General features: G+C 37.1%; 1 protein-coding gene across 2 annotated transcripts in view; it reads right to left on the reverse strand.

The window, feature by feature from the left end:
* The window catches only part of CTNNA1 (catenin alpha 1), a 167,629-nt gene that overhangs the window by 91,963 nt on the left and 57,745 nt on the right, over nt 1-17,921 (reverse strand). For both annotated transcript variants that reach the window (XM_057734012.1, XM_057734013.1), the window contains 3 exons: nt 17,404-17,523; nt 10,305-10,574; nt 7,626-7,829 (listed from right to left, as the gene is read on the reverse strand). In XM_057734012.1, coding sequence (XP_057589995.1) covers nt 7,626-7,829; nt 10,305-10,574; nt 17,404-17,523 — 594 coding nt within the window. The remainder of the gene's footprint in view (nt 1-7,625; nt 7,830-10,304; nt 10,575-17,403; nt 17,524-17,921) is intronic.

Consider the following 17,921-nt stretch of genomic DNA (forward strand, 5'->3'; position numbering starts at 1 on the left):
AGTACCTCAAACCTCTTAAAAAGCAACATAAAATATAACTAGGGTGAGATGGCTTCCTCAGACTTAAGAAGTTCTTTTAAACCTCTCATCTCAAACCACAAGAAAAATCATACAATTTTTGACAAATAAGCTTTCCAAATTAAATAAACACTCCTGTCAAGAGGAGTATGTCCTACACATGCTCGAATTTTGCATTCAATGCAACATCTATTCATGCCTAAATTCTCCAAATATGCTACAGAGCTCACAGAAACGCTTCCACAAACAAATCAATAAAATCATATAGCTACAGAATTATGGACTAGCAATACAGGTAAGAGTCTACTGCAGGAAACCCAAGGGTTCAAACGAAGATGGAAATCACAGTATATTGTATTAAAAAACTCAGGCCCTGTAGCTGCACATCACAGAGCCAAGTGAAACATCTATGACACTCAAGTAACACCAAAAAGTCTAGCTTAGGAGGATACTCTAAAAGAGCTTTTTTTCTTATAACTCCAGACAGCTATACCAGACCTGGGTTTACCTTATTTAGTGTAAAGTATTTAATTTCATTAATAAATTTCATTAATATATTTCATTTATAAAGCTATACAGTGAAAAACTCCAGGATTATTAAAGATGATGATGTAAAATCACATTTGCTGACTTACAAAGATGCACTATGATAAAAGTAGTAAGCATTCAGATTTTCAGGTCACAGGGATCTGAGTTCAAATCTCAGCTACATGATTGAGTACTTTTCAGCAAGTAACAATTCAATAAGGGTTATTATGGGAGTCAAAAAGGTAATAATGTATGGCTCTAAGCGCAATGGCTAGTATATGGTAAGCAGTATAATAGTATAGACAATCCTTATTTTTGTTGTCAACAAAAGAAGAAACAGAAGAAAAGAACAGATAAATGTGTACATACACACACAGAATGAATTCTGGAATGCTATACACCCCAAAAAGGTGATATATAATGAACAGAGAACTTTACAATCAGAAAAAATTAACCTATTCTAATTTTGAAAATAAGAAAATGCAGCCACAAAATAATGCAGTAACAAGCTCTTCGAAGAGTCCTTCAAAGGCTTGGAAGCTTTGGCTCTGCTAAAGTGGTTCCAGGAAAGCATTTGCAGAACTGAGAAGAGATTAGCATCTAGATTAAGTGCTTCCCTTCACTGCAATAACAATATATCTTCGAGACCGAACATTAACTGCACCCTATTCATACATTCCATATCTAACTATTATCCAAATCAGATAAAAATTTTATACCTGATATGTTAACATAATCAAATCCCTCAAATATAGGCCCAGTCCAATACAAAAAATGTCCAGTTACTTCATTACTCTTTTAGGATCCTAAAGCCACTGCCTTCAGTGTTTCTGGTCAAGAACAAAGATAAAATTTAACCTTTAGCAACATCATCCTCACCTGGTCCTAAGCTGTACCAATTTTCTTCTGCCTAAAACTAGTTTAAGGTATAAAAAATACAAGTTATGATAGCTACTATGTAAGTTACCATCCTGGACAGTGAAGGAAGAAGTTGATCCTTAACTCTTATCTACTCACCTTAGCTGGTTGGTTACCCAGTAGTCAGAATTATCTGAGAGAAATATAACACAAGCAAGAAGCAAAACCTACATATATAATTTAAAATTTTCTAACAGCCATATATAAAAAAGAAACAGGTAAAAATTCAGTTTAAGAACAGATTTTATTTAACCCAATATATCCAAAATATTATCAATAAGATATTATTGAGATATTTACAGCTTTTTCAGTGCAGTAAGTCTTGGAAATCTGGTGTATAGTTTTTATACTCATAGCACATCTCAATTTGGACCTGTCACATTTTAAGTGCTCAATACCCACATATGCCTACTGGCTACCACACCGTATGGGACAGAGCTAAAGCTACTCAAGCCCAAGGCATGTGCTGCTTCTCCGAATTATTAATCCTAAGTCTAGTCAGTCAGCATATGACCATGAACTGCTGGGGCAAGACTGCTCAGGTCAAAACCAAACGGAATTCATGTCAAAGACTGAGAGTCTTTCATGTTTCAGACACCGTGTTAAGAGTTTTCAGATTGTGGGGGAGGGAGGCGCGGGCAGGGGGAGGCGTAGTTTTGTTTGAAGAGAATGTGAATGTGGTAATAAAAGACAAATAAGTTTGGTCCCAATAAATTCTATCACAGCTCTGGGAAAAACTCAGAACATGTGCCCTAACAATGGGAGAAAGGACCACGTTAAGGATCAGCATATCCCTTAGCAGAATGCAGAGTGTGAAATAAAGAATTCAGCTGTACCAAGTACAGGGCTCTTTGGAAGGAGGCTTTTCAGTGGCACTGAAATACTATCTTTAGAGAATATTATAACACAGAACTGGGCTCCAAAGTCAACTACACATTTAAGAAACAGAAATTTTAACCCATTAAACTACTAGTTTGTTCTAACTTAATAACTTGTTTTTTAATTTTGTTCATTAATTTTTCGTTATGTTTATCATATAACAACATTTACCATCTTAACCAATTTTAAGCATATAGTTCATAGGTCTTAAGAACATTCACATTATTGTGCAACCATCAGTACATTCGGTCTAGAACTTTTCATTTCCCAAACTGAAACTCTGTCCCCATTAACAGTTAACTCCACATTCCCATCTCCCCCTGCACCTGACATCCCCAATTCTCCCGTCTCTATGAATTTGACAGCTCTAGGAACCTCATGGAAGTGCGATCATACAGGATTTGTCCTCTGTGTCTGGCTTACTTCTCTCAGCATAATGTCCTCCAGGTCCATCCATGTTGTTGCACCATTAACCTAATACTCTGAATGTTACAGGAATATTTTGCGTCTATATGGAGAACATTAAGAGGGCTAAAACTATTTTAAAATTTAAAAAGCACTCCACATACAAGAACAGGGACAAGCTGGAAATACATATACCTAAATGTTAATAGTAATGGTGGTTCAATAATCTAATGCACATGTATGAATTTCAGTTATGAAAAAATAAAGTGGAAATAACTTTTTTCAAATTCAATTATATTTCATTTTAATTTCAATGCATTCACTTTTTTTTTTGGCCACACGGGAAGCACGTGGAACTTTCCTCCTCAGGAATCAAACCTGCGCCACCTGCCATGGAAGTGTGGAGTCTTAACCACTGGACCACCAGGGAAGTCCAATCCATTCACTTTCAAAACCATTCAAACTGTTTTTCTCTAGAATCCTCACAGGCAGAGTAACCTTACACTGATAAAGCAAGAACAAATTAAACTTAACCACAATAACCCTCTACTGTCAGGCATCTGAAGCATTTCCATAATGTTAAGTAAGTAGGGGTCAAAAGCATTACCTTTAACACCAATATCTCTTAGAGCATCATACAGTAGGTTAGCGATCGATCTAAGACTATCTAACTCTTCAAACTGCAATGCAAGTAGAAGCATTAAGGCTGTGGGCCTCCTGGTCCTTGGAGCCTTTAAAAGGGAGTTTGGCCCTAAGATACCACTTTCACTTACTGCTTATTTCAGAGTACTTGGTTTAATTTTTTCCAAAAATGTCATCTGTATACTTAAGATCTACAGGAAGTAGGGGTAAACCACCCACGGCCTCCTTCCCCCATAACCCTCTAGAATGTAAGGTCGGTAAGGGCAAGGTCTTTGTTTTTTTTCACTAATGTATCCCTAGTACCATGTATATCCCAAACTGTTCACTTTATCCATTCTCCCCAGTCAGCATGAGTTCATTAAGCAAGCACCCACTGAGTATCTCTTCCACCATTATACTAGACTCTGAAAGAGTATACTTAAAATAGTTCCCAGCTTTCAAAAGCGTAAAACCTAGTTGCAGAAATTACATGGATAAAGAAAATACAATTAAGCAACAATTCAAGGAAATAAACAGTTTAGGACTTCCCTGGTGGCACAGTGGTTAAGAATCCACCTGCCACTGCAGGGGACATGGGTTCAAGCCCTGGTCCGCGAAGATCTCATATGCTGTGGAGCAACTAAGCCTGTGCACCACAACTACTGAGCCTATGTGCCACAACAACTGAAGCCTGCATGCCTAGAGCCCATGACTCACAACAAGAGAAGCCACTGCAATGAGAAGCCTACAAACCGCAAAGAAGAGTAAACCCCACCCACTGCAACTAGAGGAAGACTGCACACAGCAATGAAGACCCAACGCACCCAATAAGTAAATAAATAAGTAAAAATCTCTAAAAAATTTTAAAAATTAAATTAAAAAACAAACAAAACAGTTTGAGTGCAAATGTAGAATGGTGTCGCTTGAAATGGACTTCAGCAAAGAGATGGAGGGGAAATGTGGGCCTTGAAGGAAAGGCAGGTTAGGTTTAAACAAGCAGGACAAAAACATAATGAACAATGTTCTACTGAAGGAATGAGCTCAGACTGGCCTGAGCAGGCAGAACAAGGAGAAAGTGAGTACAGCCTGGAATAAGACAATGGCAGTGGAGGTAGAAAAGGACAAATGCAATAAACCACTGCAGCACTTTCTCCACCTTAACTGCACATTGGAATCTCCTGGGGAACTTTTAAAAATATTGACACCTGGAACTCAATTCAATGATTCTGACTTAATTTGGGTACAACCTAGACACCGGGATTTCTAAAAGTTCCCCAGGGGTTCTAATGTGCATCCAAGGTTAATTAAGAATCATTGCCTTATCCAACCAACTGTACATTTTGAAAAATAACACTTTATTTAAAAAAAAAAGAGGAAAGATCAATGTAACCTGATAAGTGGCAATACAGGATGAAAAAGGAAGGCTCAAGAAATTGACAGACCTTCCCTCAAGCCATTTGCAAAAATAAATTCTAAATTGTTAAAAAGGTTAAAAAAAAATTATAACAAGATTTTTAAAGTATGTATCTATAAAAATCATGACATGACTGAGAGAATCCAGAAAATGAAAAAAAGTAAAAATACATGAGCCTTTCTGGATTTCACCATTCTGTCAACCAGGTTCCATGTACTGAACCAGTTTTAATTAATCCAGATTGTCTCAATTCCCCACATACAATAATTATTTATCTAATATTTTTCAAAAGAAATAATCAAAACTTAAAGTGAATCATTTTTTAAAAATCAAGGTAAAGCTCAACACAAAGATTATAAAATAAATACTCCATAAATCGCCTCAGGTTTCCCAGCTAGAAATAATCTCATCCTCCTCGCAATCCCCATGGTATTTTAGTAGTACCTATGACGGCACTCCCAATAAATGTCCTGTAGAGATGCTGTATGTTTCAGAAGAGAGGGATCAGTGTCTCATTCCTGCCCAGCACACCACTCTGCAGATGACACATACTCAATATGAACTGAGTGACAGGAAGATACTGCTGGTTAAGTTCTGACTGTCACTGGTGGTTCTAAATGTTCTTGAATGCTTCATAAATAAGCAAAAGAACTATCCCCAGCTGATCCTGCTTCTTGCAGACCATTTTACCATTCTTCAAATGTGCTTCATTGCCCTCCCCCTTTATCCCACTCCATTGCTTTTTGACAGGACACAGCCTGATCACTGTTATGTGAGTCAATTCAAGGAAGCTAAATATTTTTATCTTTAGGAGGAATAGCTCAGAAATCATCTTCTAAAATATCTTTCTGAATCTTGAGATAATTTCTTTCAAAACCCCCACCATAATCCTTAAATTTCAGCCTGACATCAATCACTGATCTAGTTTTCACATAAACCATAAAATGTTATGTAAGAGTGTTGTTATGTTCTCCATTATCTTCAGTATAAATGAGTATTTCCCATTATTACTTACCTCCATGGCAGAAAATAGAAAGTACTATTTGTCTGGCATTCTGGGAGATACCAAGAGGTAACTCATGATCACAGATGACTCGCCCAAGATCTGACCAACCCTAAGACTCAAGGAATATCTTTCAGACTGGTTAGGAAACTCTACTATGGAGCAATGAGAACAGATTCATCACATACTCTTCCCCACAAAGGCTGTTTTTTTTTCTTTTTTTCTTTTTTTTTCATTTTATTTATTTATTATTTTTTGGGGGGTATACCAAATTCAGTCATGTTTTTATACACATGTCCCCGTATTCCCTCCCTCCCTCGACTCCCCCCCACCCTCCCCGTCCCAGTCCTCTAAGGCATCATCCATCCTCGAGTTGACACAAAGGCTGTTTTTTAAGTGGTTTCCCAATCGTAACTGCATTGAACACATTTGCACCACTTCAGCACTGCACACAACAGTAGATAACTGATTCACATACATTCCATGAATCCTCTGTTTCCCTGTTTAAGACTCCAATATCATGAGCCAGTCTTCAAGTTATTCATTTTTTATATTTTCTGATTTTCAGGCTTACATATGGGTTTTTAAATGTGTCCCACATTTTAACTGTGACTTATCAACCACTTTTTCCATCTGATTTAACTAAGCCTCTAATCTCATTTTTCTGAGGTAGACTGCATACGATCAAAACATGGCAATGGCTTAAAAAATTCAACTTGCTTCACTAATTTCACAATATGGGAGAAACAAGATAAACACAGGAAGGCATTCATCTTCACCCTAGGAATTCCCATCATGACTCACCATTATACATTCACTGACATAAGAATATAAGTGAACAAACAAGATGTATGGCAAATGAACAAATGAGAAAGTACCAAAGATCTCTTCCTCAAAACTATTAAATAGGCAAAAATCACTAGTGAGAACTAATTTGCATTGTCCTTCTTCCTTTAAAATGATTTTATATAATTTTTACTTAATTTATTCCTTCTTTGCCACAAGTAAAATACTGGATACAAGGTCCAAACTACAGTAACCCTAACCCAGCATTAAATAACTGGAATGAAAGAAGTATTAGGGAAGGAAAAAAGAAGACAATGATAAAGAAAAGAAATCAACAAGCACAGTATTTTCTACGGCAAAAAAAAAAAAAGCCAGGTGTCAAATTTCATGCATTGGTTTTTAAACACAAACCTTAAAAATTCAAAAACACTACTCAGTTCACCTAATACAGTTCTACTTGGCAATTACTTACTCTTATGACACTGTACATGGCTCATTCAAAAAATCAGATCAATTATGAATATTTTCAGCATTCCCTTTTGCCCAAAATTAGATGGCCACTTAGATGTGATAATGGAATTTCAGGGGTACTGAAGGTTACTATCCCTAGTAGATATATGCTGAAATAGTTAGAGGTGAAGTAACACAACGTCTGCAACTTACTTTCAAATGTTTCATAGAAAAAAAGGTTGTGTGTGTATGTATACATATATACGCATATATTTATACACACAAACATGCACATGTATTTACATGTTAACTGATGAATCTAGATAAAGGGTAGGTGGGTGTTCATCATATGATTTCTGTAAGTTTAAAATTTTTCACACTAAGAAGCTGGAGACGAAAGGGGGCACACAGAAAGCCGTGTATCTATTCTTTGAAAAATTTTACTCCACCCAAAAGAGTCAAGGAGCTAAAAATATATTTGACATTTATCGTTAAAACACCTCAGACCCAACAATTACTATGGAAAACTCCTGTTACTTCAAAGAAAAGTTCTGAAAAACACCTCAGATCCAACATCTGTTCTAGAAAATTCCTCTTACTCACATTGCCCATGTACTCCGAGAGCAGGTCCTGCAAGGCCTGGCGGACAGCATTACACTCTGCCACGATTCTCTCACGCCGGTCATCACGTGTGCAGGACGAATCAGCCATCAGGGCAGCCCCACTAATGATGCTTTCCAGGCGCTCCTCCAAAGAAGGCCTAAAGCGCTCCTCGCTGAAGCTCAAGGGGTCCACAATGATTTGTTTCTGCAAAGGAAGCATTACTGAATGTTAGTGGCATCTCCATTCCCTCCAATATTCAAGAGGATGAGGAAAGTGTTGATTAGGAACACCAAGATATGACACAAAAATTTCAATGCCTGAAACAAAGTTACACTTCTTGGCAGATGAGGGGCATCCCACACAAGTTGGCCTATGGTCAATTACTCCTCACAGAAGGTGCTGGAAGCAATACTATCCAGCTGATCAGGGCCTGAGTAAGATAGGATAACACAAATGCAAACAGAAATATGTTGGCATGAAAATCATGTTCACACTACTTAATCTGAACATCTAAAGGTCAGCCTATGCAATAATAGTAAGTTACCAAATGAGAATTACAAGGAAAATAAACGTTAGCACTCTTTTTCCTTTCTATGTACAGAGTATAAAACTGCTACATGACATTAGCAGAAGTGTTTCACCACAAAAAATAAAAACAAAACATCAAATTCTGTCTTCAAAATTTCAGAAAAGAATGCATTTATTATCAATTTCAATTCTCCTCACCTTATATATTTCATCAAAGTTTATAAACAATTCAGTCTAAATTTATCCTGTTAATTTCAAATTAGAGACTTTCTCTGCTGAAAGACCTTGAGGTATTCTGTAAGGGATGACAGCAATCTATCCCAACAAAGCCTCTCTGAGGTACAATTGCCCCCAAAAGAATAAATCCTTCCTCTGTCTCCTCTTCACTCCCCTGACTCCACTTAAATCCAGCTTTACCACTAATGAGTGAGTTCAGGTCACAATTAAGCTACAGGTACAAGGCCAAACATCAACACCCCCAGGACAGGACCTACTGGCCTTCCTCAAACTTCTCCACTTGATACAATTTATCCTCACACCAATAAATGCCTGTACAAATATTTTACCTTTAATTTTTCTTTATAAGAACTATGTTCTTATTAATTTCAATTTAAATGCCAAGTTTTTTTCCTAAAAAAAGCTTGCTCTGTTCCAATAAGTACACATTTCTTCTTTCTTTTCCATTGAACTGTCAGTTTCAAAATTGAACATACAATTCCTTCAGTTTATTATTAACCTATATTTTAGCTGATCATTTTTCTTACCAGATTAAGTTACTGCAGTATTTCTCTGGTCAAAACTGAATAAACAATGCCTTCTTCGCATTGACCAACAGGAATGAATGATCATAGAATTCTAACATAGAATCATGGAACTTCAACAGACCTGTAAGCATTTAGTCCAACCCTCTCATTTTATGAATGAAATTTCACGGTAGCCTCAAGAGGTTAAGTGGCCTCTGACAGATATTACTCAACTTAGGACAAAAATGTTATCCTTATTGCCTTGAATGTGGCCCATACCTAATACTGCCAAATTTGAAGGGGAAAAACAACAGTGCCAGTTAACTGTAAGATATATCTTAAGAGTTTGCTATAAAGTCATTTAATGTTTAAGGCTCCAAGGGTAAAAATTCAGTTCTAACATCATGGTCCTTAGGCTTAACCCTGTCTTTACCCAAGCCAAAGTAAAGGGATGAGACAAAGGAAAGAAAAGTAAATACAAGGAAAAAACTGTTAAAATGCATTCCATTATATTGATTCTATACTTCAAAGCATTCCTGCTTATGAAAGGATGCTGGTCACCTGGAAGGCAGTTTTCCCTTATGTTAATTAAAAAAAAAATTAACCTAACAGTTGGTTTAGAACAAACAAACAACAACAAAAAACACTTAAAAAAATCTTAAACTGCTGCCATCTACTGGAAGCCAAGAGGCATTGTGGGTAGGAATTTAAAACCATAAAACGGACCCCAAAAAATTAAGGTTAGAGTTGATACACAGGATAGTGTATACTCAGAATATATACACAGAACAGATCTGGGACATCATTTATAAAAGGTAGTTATATGGCATTACACTAACAAAGTATTTTAATCCTCAATGTGGTTCCACTTAATTAAATTTTGTCTATTATTACAATTTAGTCATTGACAAGAGAAGTGTATGTAGGCAGACAAGGAAAATTAAGATGACAGCACTTCTGCTGTAGTCACTTATGATGTGTCTGTATCTCTCACTAGACTGTGAGCCCCTGGAGGGCAGAGCCTAAGTGCACTTTCCTCTGTATCTCCCATAGCTTCACATCTGCCAGAAGGTTACAATTTTGATTGAAATGAACCAAATTCATATCTTCACTAAAGAATGACCTCAGAGGAAACACAAGTTGCATGAAAGAATTCAGAATTTTAACTAAAACTAAAAAAGAAAAGAGAAGGAAAAGGGAAGAGGAAGGGGCGGGGGAAGAAAAGATAAATGCTTTAGGCCAAGGGAAGATCAAGTAGACTGACGGTTCATAAAATTTCTTTCAACACAGACTACAAATCTAAGTAGAAATTGAGCTTTCATCAGAAACCTTGATCACATTTCCCCAGAAATCTGTTAACTTTGAGGGATGGTCAAGAATCTGAAGTCTCCTCCCAAGTATAACTTACATCAAAGTTATTGAGGGCGTATGCCAGTTCTCCTCCGCCTCCACCCTGGTGCTGGGAGGCATCATCTGATGCAGTAGCCTGGGCTGCATTAGAAATGCCTGTGACCGCCTGTTGCAGCTGCTTGTATATCAGGTCTCTGTTGGCCTTATAGGCTGCAACATCAGGGTGCTGTAGGCACGCCTGGGATGCAGTATAGAGGATTGGAACATTTTTCTGCAGGATTCCTCTGGCTGCAGCCATCTGATCACGATGGCCCACATCTTTCAGTTCCTACAAGAGTAAAACAAGAATATGTGTTCTATTCATATAAAAATTTGTCAATGAATTCTGAAAAGTTAGAATTTCTACTAATTAGACAATATTTTCATTAACAGTCTGGCTTGAAAGTTCATCACTAAGGAGGCCATATGGCTTAGTAGGTAAGAGTTCAAACTTTCCAAAACAAAGACCTGAATTTGAATCTCCAGCTCTAATTTTTACTATTATGACCTTATTTAAATTCTCCATGCTCAGTTTCACCTTCTATAAAATAGGAGCAATAATAGTATCTCTCTTACAAATGTCTTGAGGATTAAATGGAACAATACCTTAAAGCACCTAGAATAGCACTAAATAAAAAACAAAACATAAAACTGACTAGTATCTTGATTACAACTTTATAAAGATGGATGCACCTATTCCAATAAAAATAGAAAAATCAAGGATTTAAACAGAGTAAAAGTTATTAAGAGGATTTCTTTTTTATTAATTATAAAAGTTCACTGAAAGAGTTTTATGAAATTTGAGATGGGATACCACAGTACACAAACTACGCAAACCAGCCAGGTGAGGATGTGGCAGGCTGTTCTCCCAAGTACAGAACGTATCCTCTCCCCTCCCCCATCCCAAAGACCACCTTACGACCCAGGATTATTAAGGCATGAAACTGAGGTTCACGGACTCCATGACTTTAATCCAAAAGGTTTGTATGTCACTGTAATACTCTATACATAATGTAGTCTTAGGTGAAGCTGTTCTTTTCCAATTTCCTCTACCCCATAATTATAATCCACATTTAAAAGGATTTGAGGTTCCTAACATAGTTTTAACCAGCAGCATCTACTTGGTAAACTGGGTGAATATACTAAGTGACAAATAAGTGATACCAAACAATAAGCAAGATGGAAGGGGGTACTTCTGGTATCCCTATGTTACTGCAATTACTCAGAAAAAAACTAAAGTCTTCAGTAAATGTGGACTGCCACCACAGAAGAGAAATACAAGTGATAACCATAACTGACCACCACTGTTCCAACTCTATTTTATGTGTGATTCTAGAATTTCAATGTTAATGTCACCAACTGAATCCTAGAGTACAAATTTAAATGTTTTTAAAATGAGTATTACATGTGCAAACAGTAAGAGAAAACTTAGAAAGGCCAAAGTCAATTACTCAATTTAAAGTCTGACTTAGCTGTTTAATGGTTCATCCTTCTAAATGAATTCTTAATTAAAGCATTAGAAACACCAAACCTCCTTCCTTCTCCTGAAACTTCGTTTCACTATATGTTCTAGGTTTGCATCTTTATTCAAACCTCATATAATATGACAGCTTACTTTTCCTCCTAGAATTCTTTTCTCATTTGGAATCTGAATTTGCAAGTAATAGTTTACAGCACTCCAAATGCCCTGTAGCACAGTATATTAGGCTAAATATTCAGAAACAGGACCCTATGGATTTTAAGAATCAGTTATCATTTCAAGACTCAAGCTATGACGGGGGTTGAGGCTCACCATTATGCTTAAACAGCTGGTGCACATGTTCTATGTGGCATTTTATATGTGTCTTGCTCTCACCACCACCTCAGGGACTTTTAAGTTTTCTAAGCAGGTATTTGCCTTTAAGCACTTAACAATGTCCTCTGTTTTATAAAATGTTTTGCAATCAACTTTGGCATTCTTCCTAAGTATATATAACCTAGCTCAGTACAACCTCTTGTAAAGGTTAGCAAAGACACTTGTGGTCACCTAAAGTTATAACAGGTGCCAGAATTACTATTCAACATCTTACTTTCCTAAAGCCACTGCCTGGTATCATAAACTCCTACCTTTTCAAAGACTACATTAGGTTCAATACTCAGAAACAGGACCCCATGGATTCAGAGAATTGATGATCATTTCAAGACTCAGGTATGATAAAGGGCTAGAACTCACCATTATGTGTTAAGCAGCTGGTACACATGTTCTGTGCAGCATTTTCTAAATGTTTTGCCCTCACCACAAAGTATCTTTGATAGACTTTTTACAAGTATGGGGGATATATTTTAATCTATGATGAAAATGAAAGCTACCATCATTTGTCCACCTGCTAAAGTGTTCTATTTTCTCTCTTTAGGATTGCTTTAGCTGTAGGACAAAGAAACTAGATTTTGTTAAGTAAAGACAGGAAAATAAACAGTATCACAAGGCAGTACTACTTACTATACTAATGATCAATCATAACAATTCTTTTCAAGATAGATAGTGTTGATAAGTAACCCAGGTTAGTGGGAAAAAGTGAGCTGTTAAGCAATGTGATAGATTACTTATGAAATTAGAGTTCCTTGGTCTACTTTAGCCTTCAAGACTCCCCAACTTGACCAATCCAGTTATATTTCAAACAGATTCAGAAACAAACAGAAAACATAAAGTAGAAATGACTACTTTCAACATAATTTGAACTAACCATCACATGCAGTGACCAACAAACAGAAACTAAATTCTAAGCAATCCATACACTTTATAACCAAGACCTGGAAATTCAAGTAAAAGTTTCCTCTCATGTCCCTCTTAATAATATAAAATTGTAGCCACGGCATATGGAATCTTAGTTCCCCAACTAGGGATTAAACCCCGTGCCCGCTGCAACGGAAGCACAGAGTCTCACCCACTGGACCACGAGGGAAGTCCCCATAGATACTTTTTATCAGATGTCTTTCCTTGGATTCAAATGACTATACTTTAAAAAAAAGGTCGATGGTCAAACCCATCCAGTACGGATGATTTACACATAAAAGAGTGGCAATACTATCCATTACCAATTTTTCTGTTCAGTCTTTCAGAAAAATAATCATAAAAGTCAGAGTTCACGGGGATATGTGTATAAAAACAGATGATTGAACTTGGCGTACCCCCCCAAAAAATAATAAATAAATAAATAAAATTAAAAAAAAAAAAAAAAAGTCTGAGTTCACAGACTAGGTAAGAAGCATGATGTTTTTACCAAATCTATTTCAACAAGCTCATGTACCAGGGTAGGTAGAATGTAAATATCAAAGTACTCCATCTTTAGCATACTGGGGAGGCAGAGCTGACAATGTAAGGCAGAGGTAGTCCTCCTCACAGGAACCAGAGTTGATGCTCGCAGGTCCTTACCTCTGCCATTTATTTCACCCTTACAGTCAAATAAGAGCCTGCAGCCTAATGGAAATTCAAAACTTTTAGTCAGCAAGTAATATTCTAGCCCAAGAAAGTAACAGATTAAGGCCACACACAGAATTCCATTCTAAGATGGATCTGCAGTACAGCAAAATGGGTTATTCTCTCTTCAGTTAAACAAATATTTATTGAACACTATTGTATCTAGGCAATGTTCTAGGCATTAGGGATTAAAGCAGCAGTTAAACAAAATCCCTGTCGTCTGGAGCCAGACAAGCCTAGGTTCAAAACCTGGCTCTACCACTTACTAAAATGAACATCCATGCCAAATTACTTAACCTTTCTATGCTACAGTTCCTTCACCTATAAAAATTAATATCTAATCAATTAGAGGATCCACCTTATACTATTTTTGTGAAGATTAAACAAATCTGTGTTTATAAAGGGCTTATAACAGTGTTGAGCGCATAGTAAACACCTTTTTAAAGTTATTCATTATTTTCAGAAACATCCTCACCCCCACACCATGTTCCAGAAAAACCTTAAAGACAAATAGGTAAATCCCAGAGCACCTGTGGACCTCATAAGGTTCAACATTTCCTCACTGGGTGGCTGCTCCTTGAACAGTACAAAGGAGGCTAAAGCAGCCAAGTACACACATCACATTCAAATACTGCTCTTAAGGAAACACCCCTTTTCTGGACTAGGGCTGCCTGAAAAGATAAAAGGCTCAATGAGTAGGTAAATTATTACACACCACACCTGGGGAGAAAAGGAAAGGTCAAAGGTGAAAATAGTCCAGGGTGCAAAGCATATAGCAGTAAAGGAATTCTGCCAGAAAACACAAAAGTGTGCAAAATTGTGATCAGTAACTGAAGGACAGTGGGCAGTATCTAAAGAGGAGAATGAAGTTTCCACCAGGCTGGTACTCTAGGATAAAATGAGTTGCAGTTTAATTCCCAAGAAAAGCACTGGTTTATAGAAATACACACCAAGCCCAGGTCCTATAAAAGGTCATTTTTATGATCAGGAGGCAGATAGGCACCCATAACCAGCCTACTCAACAAATTCTACTGAGGAGGCTAAGGCTAAAGATTAAAGAATTAGGTAAAGGAAAACTATAAATGACTGTGACATACTACAAACCCATGACAAACTTTAAAGTGTATCACTCAAGATACCAGCAGAAAACAGACGGTAAAATCAAATTCAGTAATTCAAAGATGGTTTAGGGACTATGCTACAAAAGGTATGGGCAAAGTATAGGAAAACCACAGGCTGTTACGGCACTTAGGCCCAAAGACAGAAAATGAGGCAGCAGTTACAAGAATCCAGGGAGTGAGGTGTGGGGAGAATACCACCCAAGAGAGGCTATGACTTTTAGCAACCCACGACAATCAGCAGGGAGAGAGAAAATTCCAGCCTCACTGTCCTCTGATCTCCTAATGGTGCTCCCAACTGGCCAACCCAACCAGAAGCCAGACCGCAAAGAAGCCCCTGGATGCAGTCCAGACAGGTCAGGTTCCTGGGGCAGAGAGCAGGTTGATCAAGGGTAGAAAACAGACATGGAGGCTAACAGAAGATCATCTGACATGTTATCTAGTAACATTTTATTTTGGAAACATTTGAAATTCACTATTTTTTTTTTAATACATCAGGAAACTCTTCATGGATTCATGGCAGACAGAATTAAAACTCAAGTAGCATTACTTTCCAGTAAGTTTCTCCAGTAGCATACAAAATTCCAGACTATTACTGTGTTTATTTCAAGAACATCAATTTCCTTATTCCACCATTTTGCAAAGATATGCAATAGTGTCAGTCTAAATGTTCTCACTTTCCTCAAATAATAATGTCTTCATAAATCAAGATCAGACTAGGTTTTAAGACAGACTATTCACCAAACTTTATTTTTAAATGTAACTGACATTTACTTCACATATTCAAAAGAGAACTTATACCAAGAAACGTTAAGTAAAATAAATTGTGAATGTAATTTGGCATGCCTGCCATATTTATAGAATTATCATACTATCATACAACAAGCTCTTCTGAGGATCAATCGGCCCCAGCAAAAAGAATAAAAACTACTTGTGATTTATGTGGTGGAGACACAAGCCAACACAAGGACAAATGATAAAAGCACGCTGGGCCCACACTAACTAAATTACTCAGGCAACACAACAAATCTGGCTATATTATCACATGTAATATTAAGTACTAGAAATGCAGAACCAGGATCTCATATGTGCAGATTCAGTCTGATCACATCTTATAGCTTGAAATATGAGCAATAACAACTATTCACCACTTGCCCACTGCTGAGGGCCTACTGAGTGTCTGGCACTATATTAAATTCTTCACACACATTATTTAATTTAATCCTCTTAACCCTGTGGGGTAGAATTTTATACTAACGTAAATGTAACCAAATGAAAAGCTGAAGTCTCCAAAGCTGAGGCTGTCATATATTGGATGTTTACAATATTGACCCCAATTGCTCATGCCTGTCAGAGCTCTTGCTGAATGTTCCTGTTCTCAGGAAGGCTACCCCTGTCACAGACCAGAAGGCAAATCTTCATTACTCTGAGTCAGACATGGTTAACTGCTTTCCTCTTTCCAATGATTAGTAAGGAATGGGCATGTTATACAATCCATATTGAGGGCAAATTTGTTAGAGGCATCTAGATCATTCGCTTATAAAGAGACATATAGAAGAAACAGTCTTTTTTCCTCACGGGACATATTGATGTGTGCAAATGTCATGGCTGGAGCTTCTACAGCCATCCAGTGCCAGGCACACTGAAGGTGGCAGTGCTGGAAAATGTCAAGAAACTGAATCCTTGATGATACTGCAAAATCTTTAAATTTAACAACCCTGAAGTCACTTCACCTAACGTGGGGCTTCTAATTAGTGAGAAAATAAACTCCTCAATGTTCAAGCAGTTTTGGAGTTGGGTTTTCTGTAAACTGCATCAAAAAATACCCTAACCTATATAGTTATTGGCTAATAGAATAATAAGAATTCATCTTTTCAGGGCTTTTTAAAAATAAGAATAGCACAAGCTTGATGAGGACTATGGAAGTAATAAGAACTGCATGGTGACACATGCATCCCCTCTACAGAACACACACCTAACACACAGCATCCAACAGGAAGGGCACGGGGAGACTTCAAGCACCCCAGCAGCAAAATGCCAAAGGCTGGAAAGATAAGCACACTGATCCACATGCCACACAACACAAATTCCTAACACTATGGAAACTACTAATAACAAATGATAAATATTTTAAAAGTTACAAAATATGGGGGAGGGGGGCACAGGGGGTACTTTCTGATATAGAAGTAATTCCAATATGTTTTGACTGGCTTAAGGTTTTTTAAAGTTTGAATTAAACTCCACCACCAACTCAAATTCATCCTGGCACACACAGAACAAAGGCCTATCACTTCTCTAGGCACTGTTGCAAACTGCTAAGCTACCTAAAGTAGATTTTCACAGGAATCAAAATAGGAGCAACATGAATATAACTGAACTTTATCAACAATACAGTACTGAAAGAACACATCAGAACACAAACTAAATGTTTTAATGGAACTATATTAGCAGAGGGAGATATTTGGAAAAGTTAGGTAAAATGGATTTTTCCCACTAGGTAATAATATAAATAACTTAAATATATTCCCAAATCATGATTGTACCTGTTGTCTTTTAGCTGCCATAATGTTCAGCTTATCCACTTCAGGTTTCAGAGCTTTATACTGTATTCCCAAGTCCTGTTCAGTGCCAGCATTCCTCAATTTCAAGATACCGTCTTCTACCTGTAAAACACACCCCCCAAAAGAAAAATTCTCGACAATAAAAGTCCGTGCATAAAGATCTAGAATTTTTTATTCCTCTCAACAGCTATTCAGATAGCAATCCAAACTTCCTCTTAAATTCACATGGCTTTCAAACATTTGAGTAGTACTACATTGGAGTTTTATGGCAGGTGGGGAAGGACAGCATTATTGTGACTTCCATCTAAAAGGATACAGTTTAACATATCTTGATTTCTCAACTTTGGAACTCTACTGGTACAAGGAATGTTTAACCACTACCGCAAAAAGGGAAGGAATCAAAAACAATACCTTTTCTGCAATTTCTTTATTAGAACAAAGACAACACAGGCTCATGGCAAAGCCAGTATGATGTTCACTTGGAACAGAGGAATAAGTGG

The sequence above is a fragment of the Hippopotamus amphibius genome, chromosome 1, assembly GCF_030028045.1.
Source record: "Hippopotamus amphibius kiboko isolate mHipAmp2 chromosome 1, mHipAmp2.hap2, whole genome shotgun sequence".
NCBI lineage: Eukaryota > Metazoa > Chordata > Mammalia > Artiodactyla > Hippopotamidae > Hippopotamus > Hippopotamus amphibius.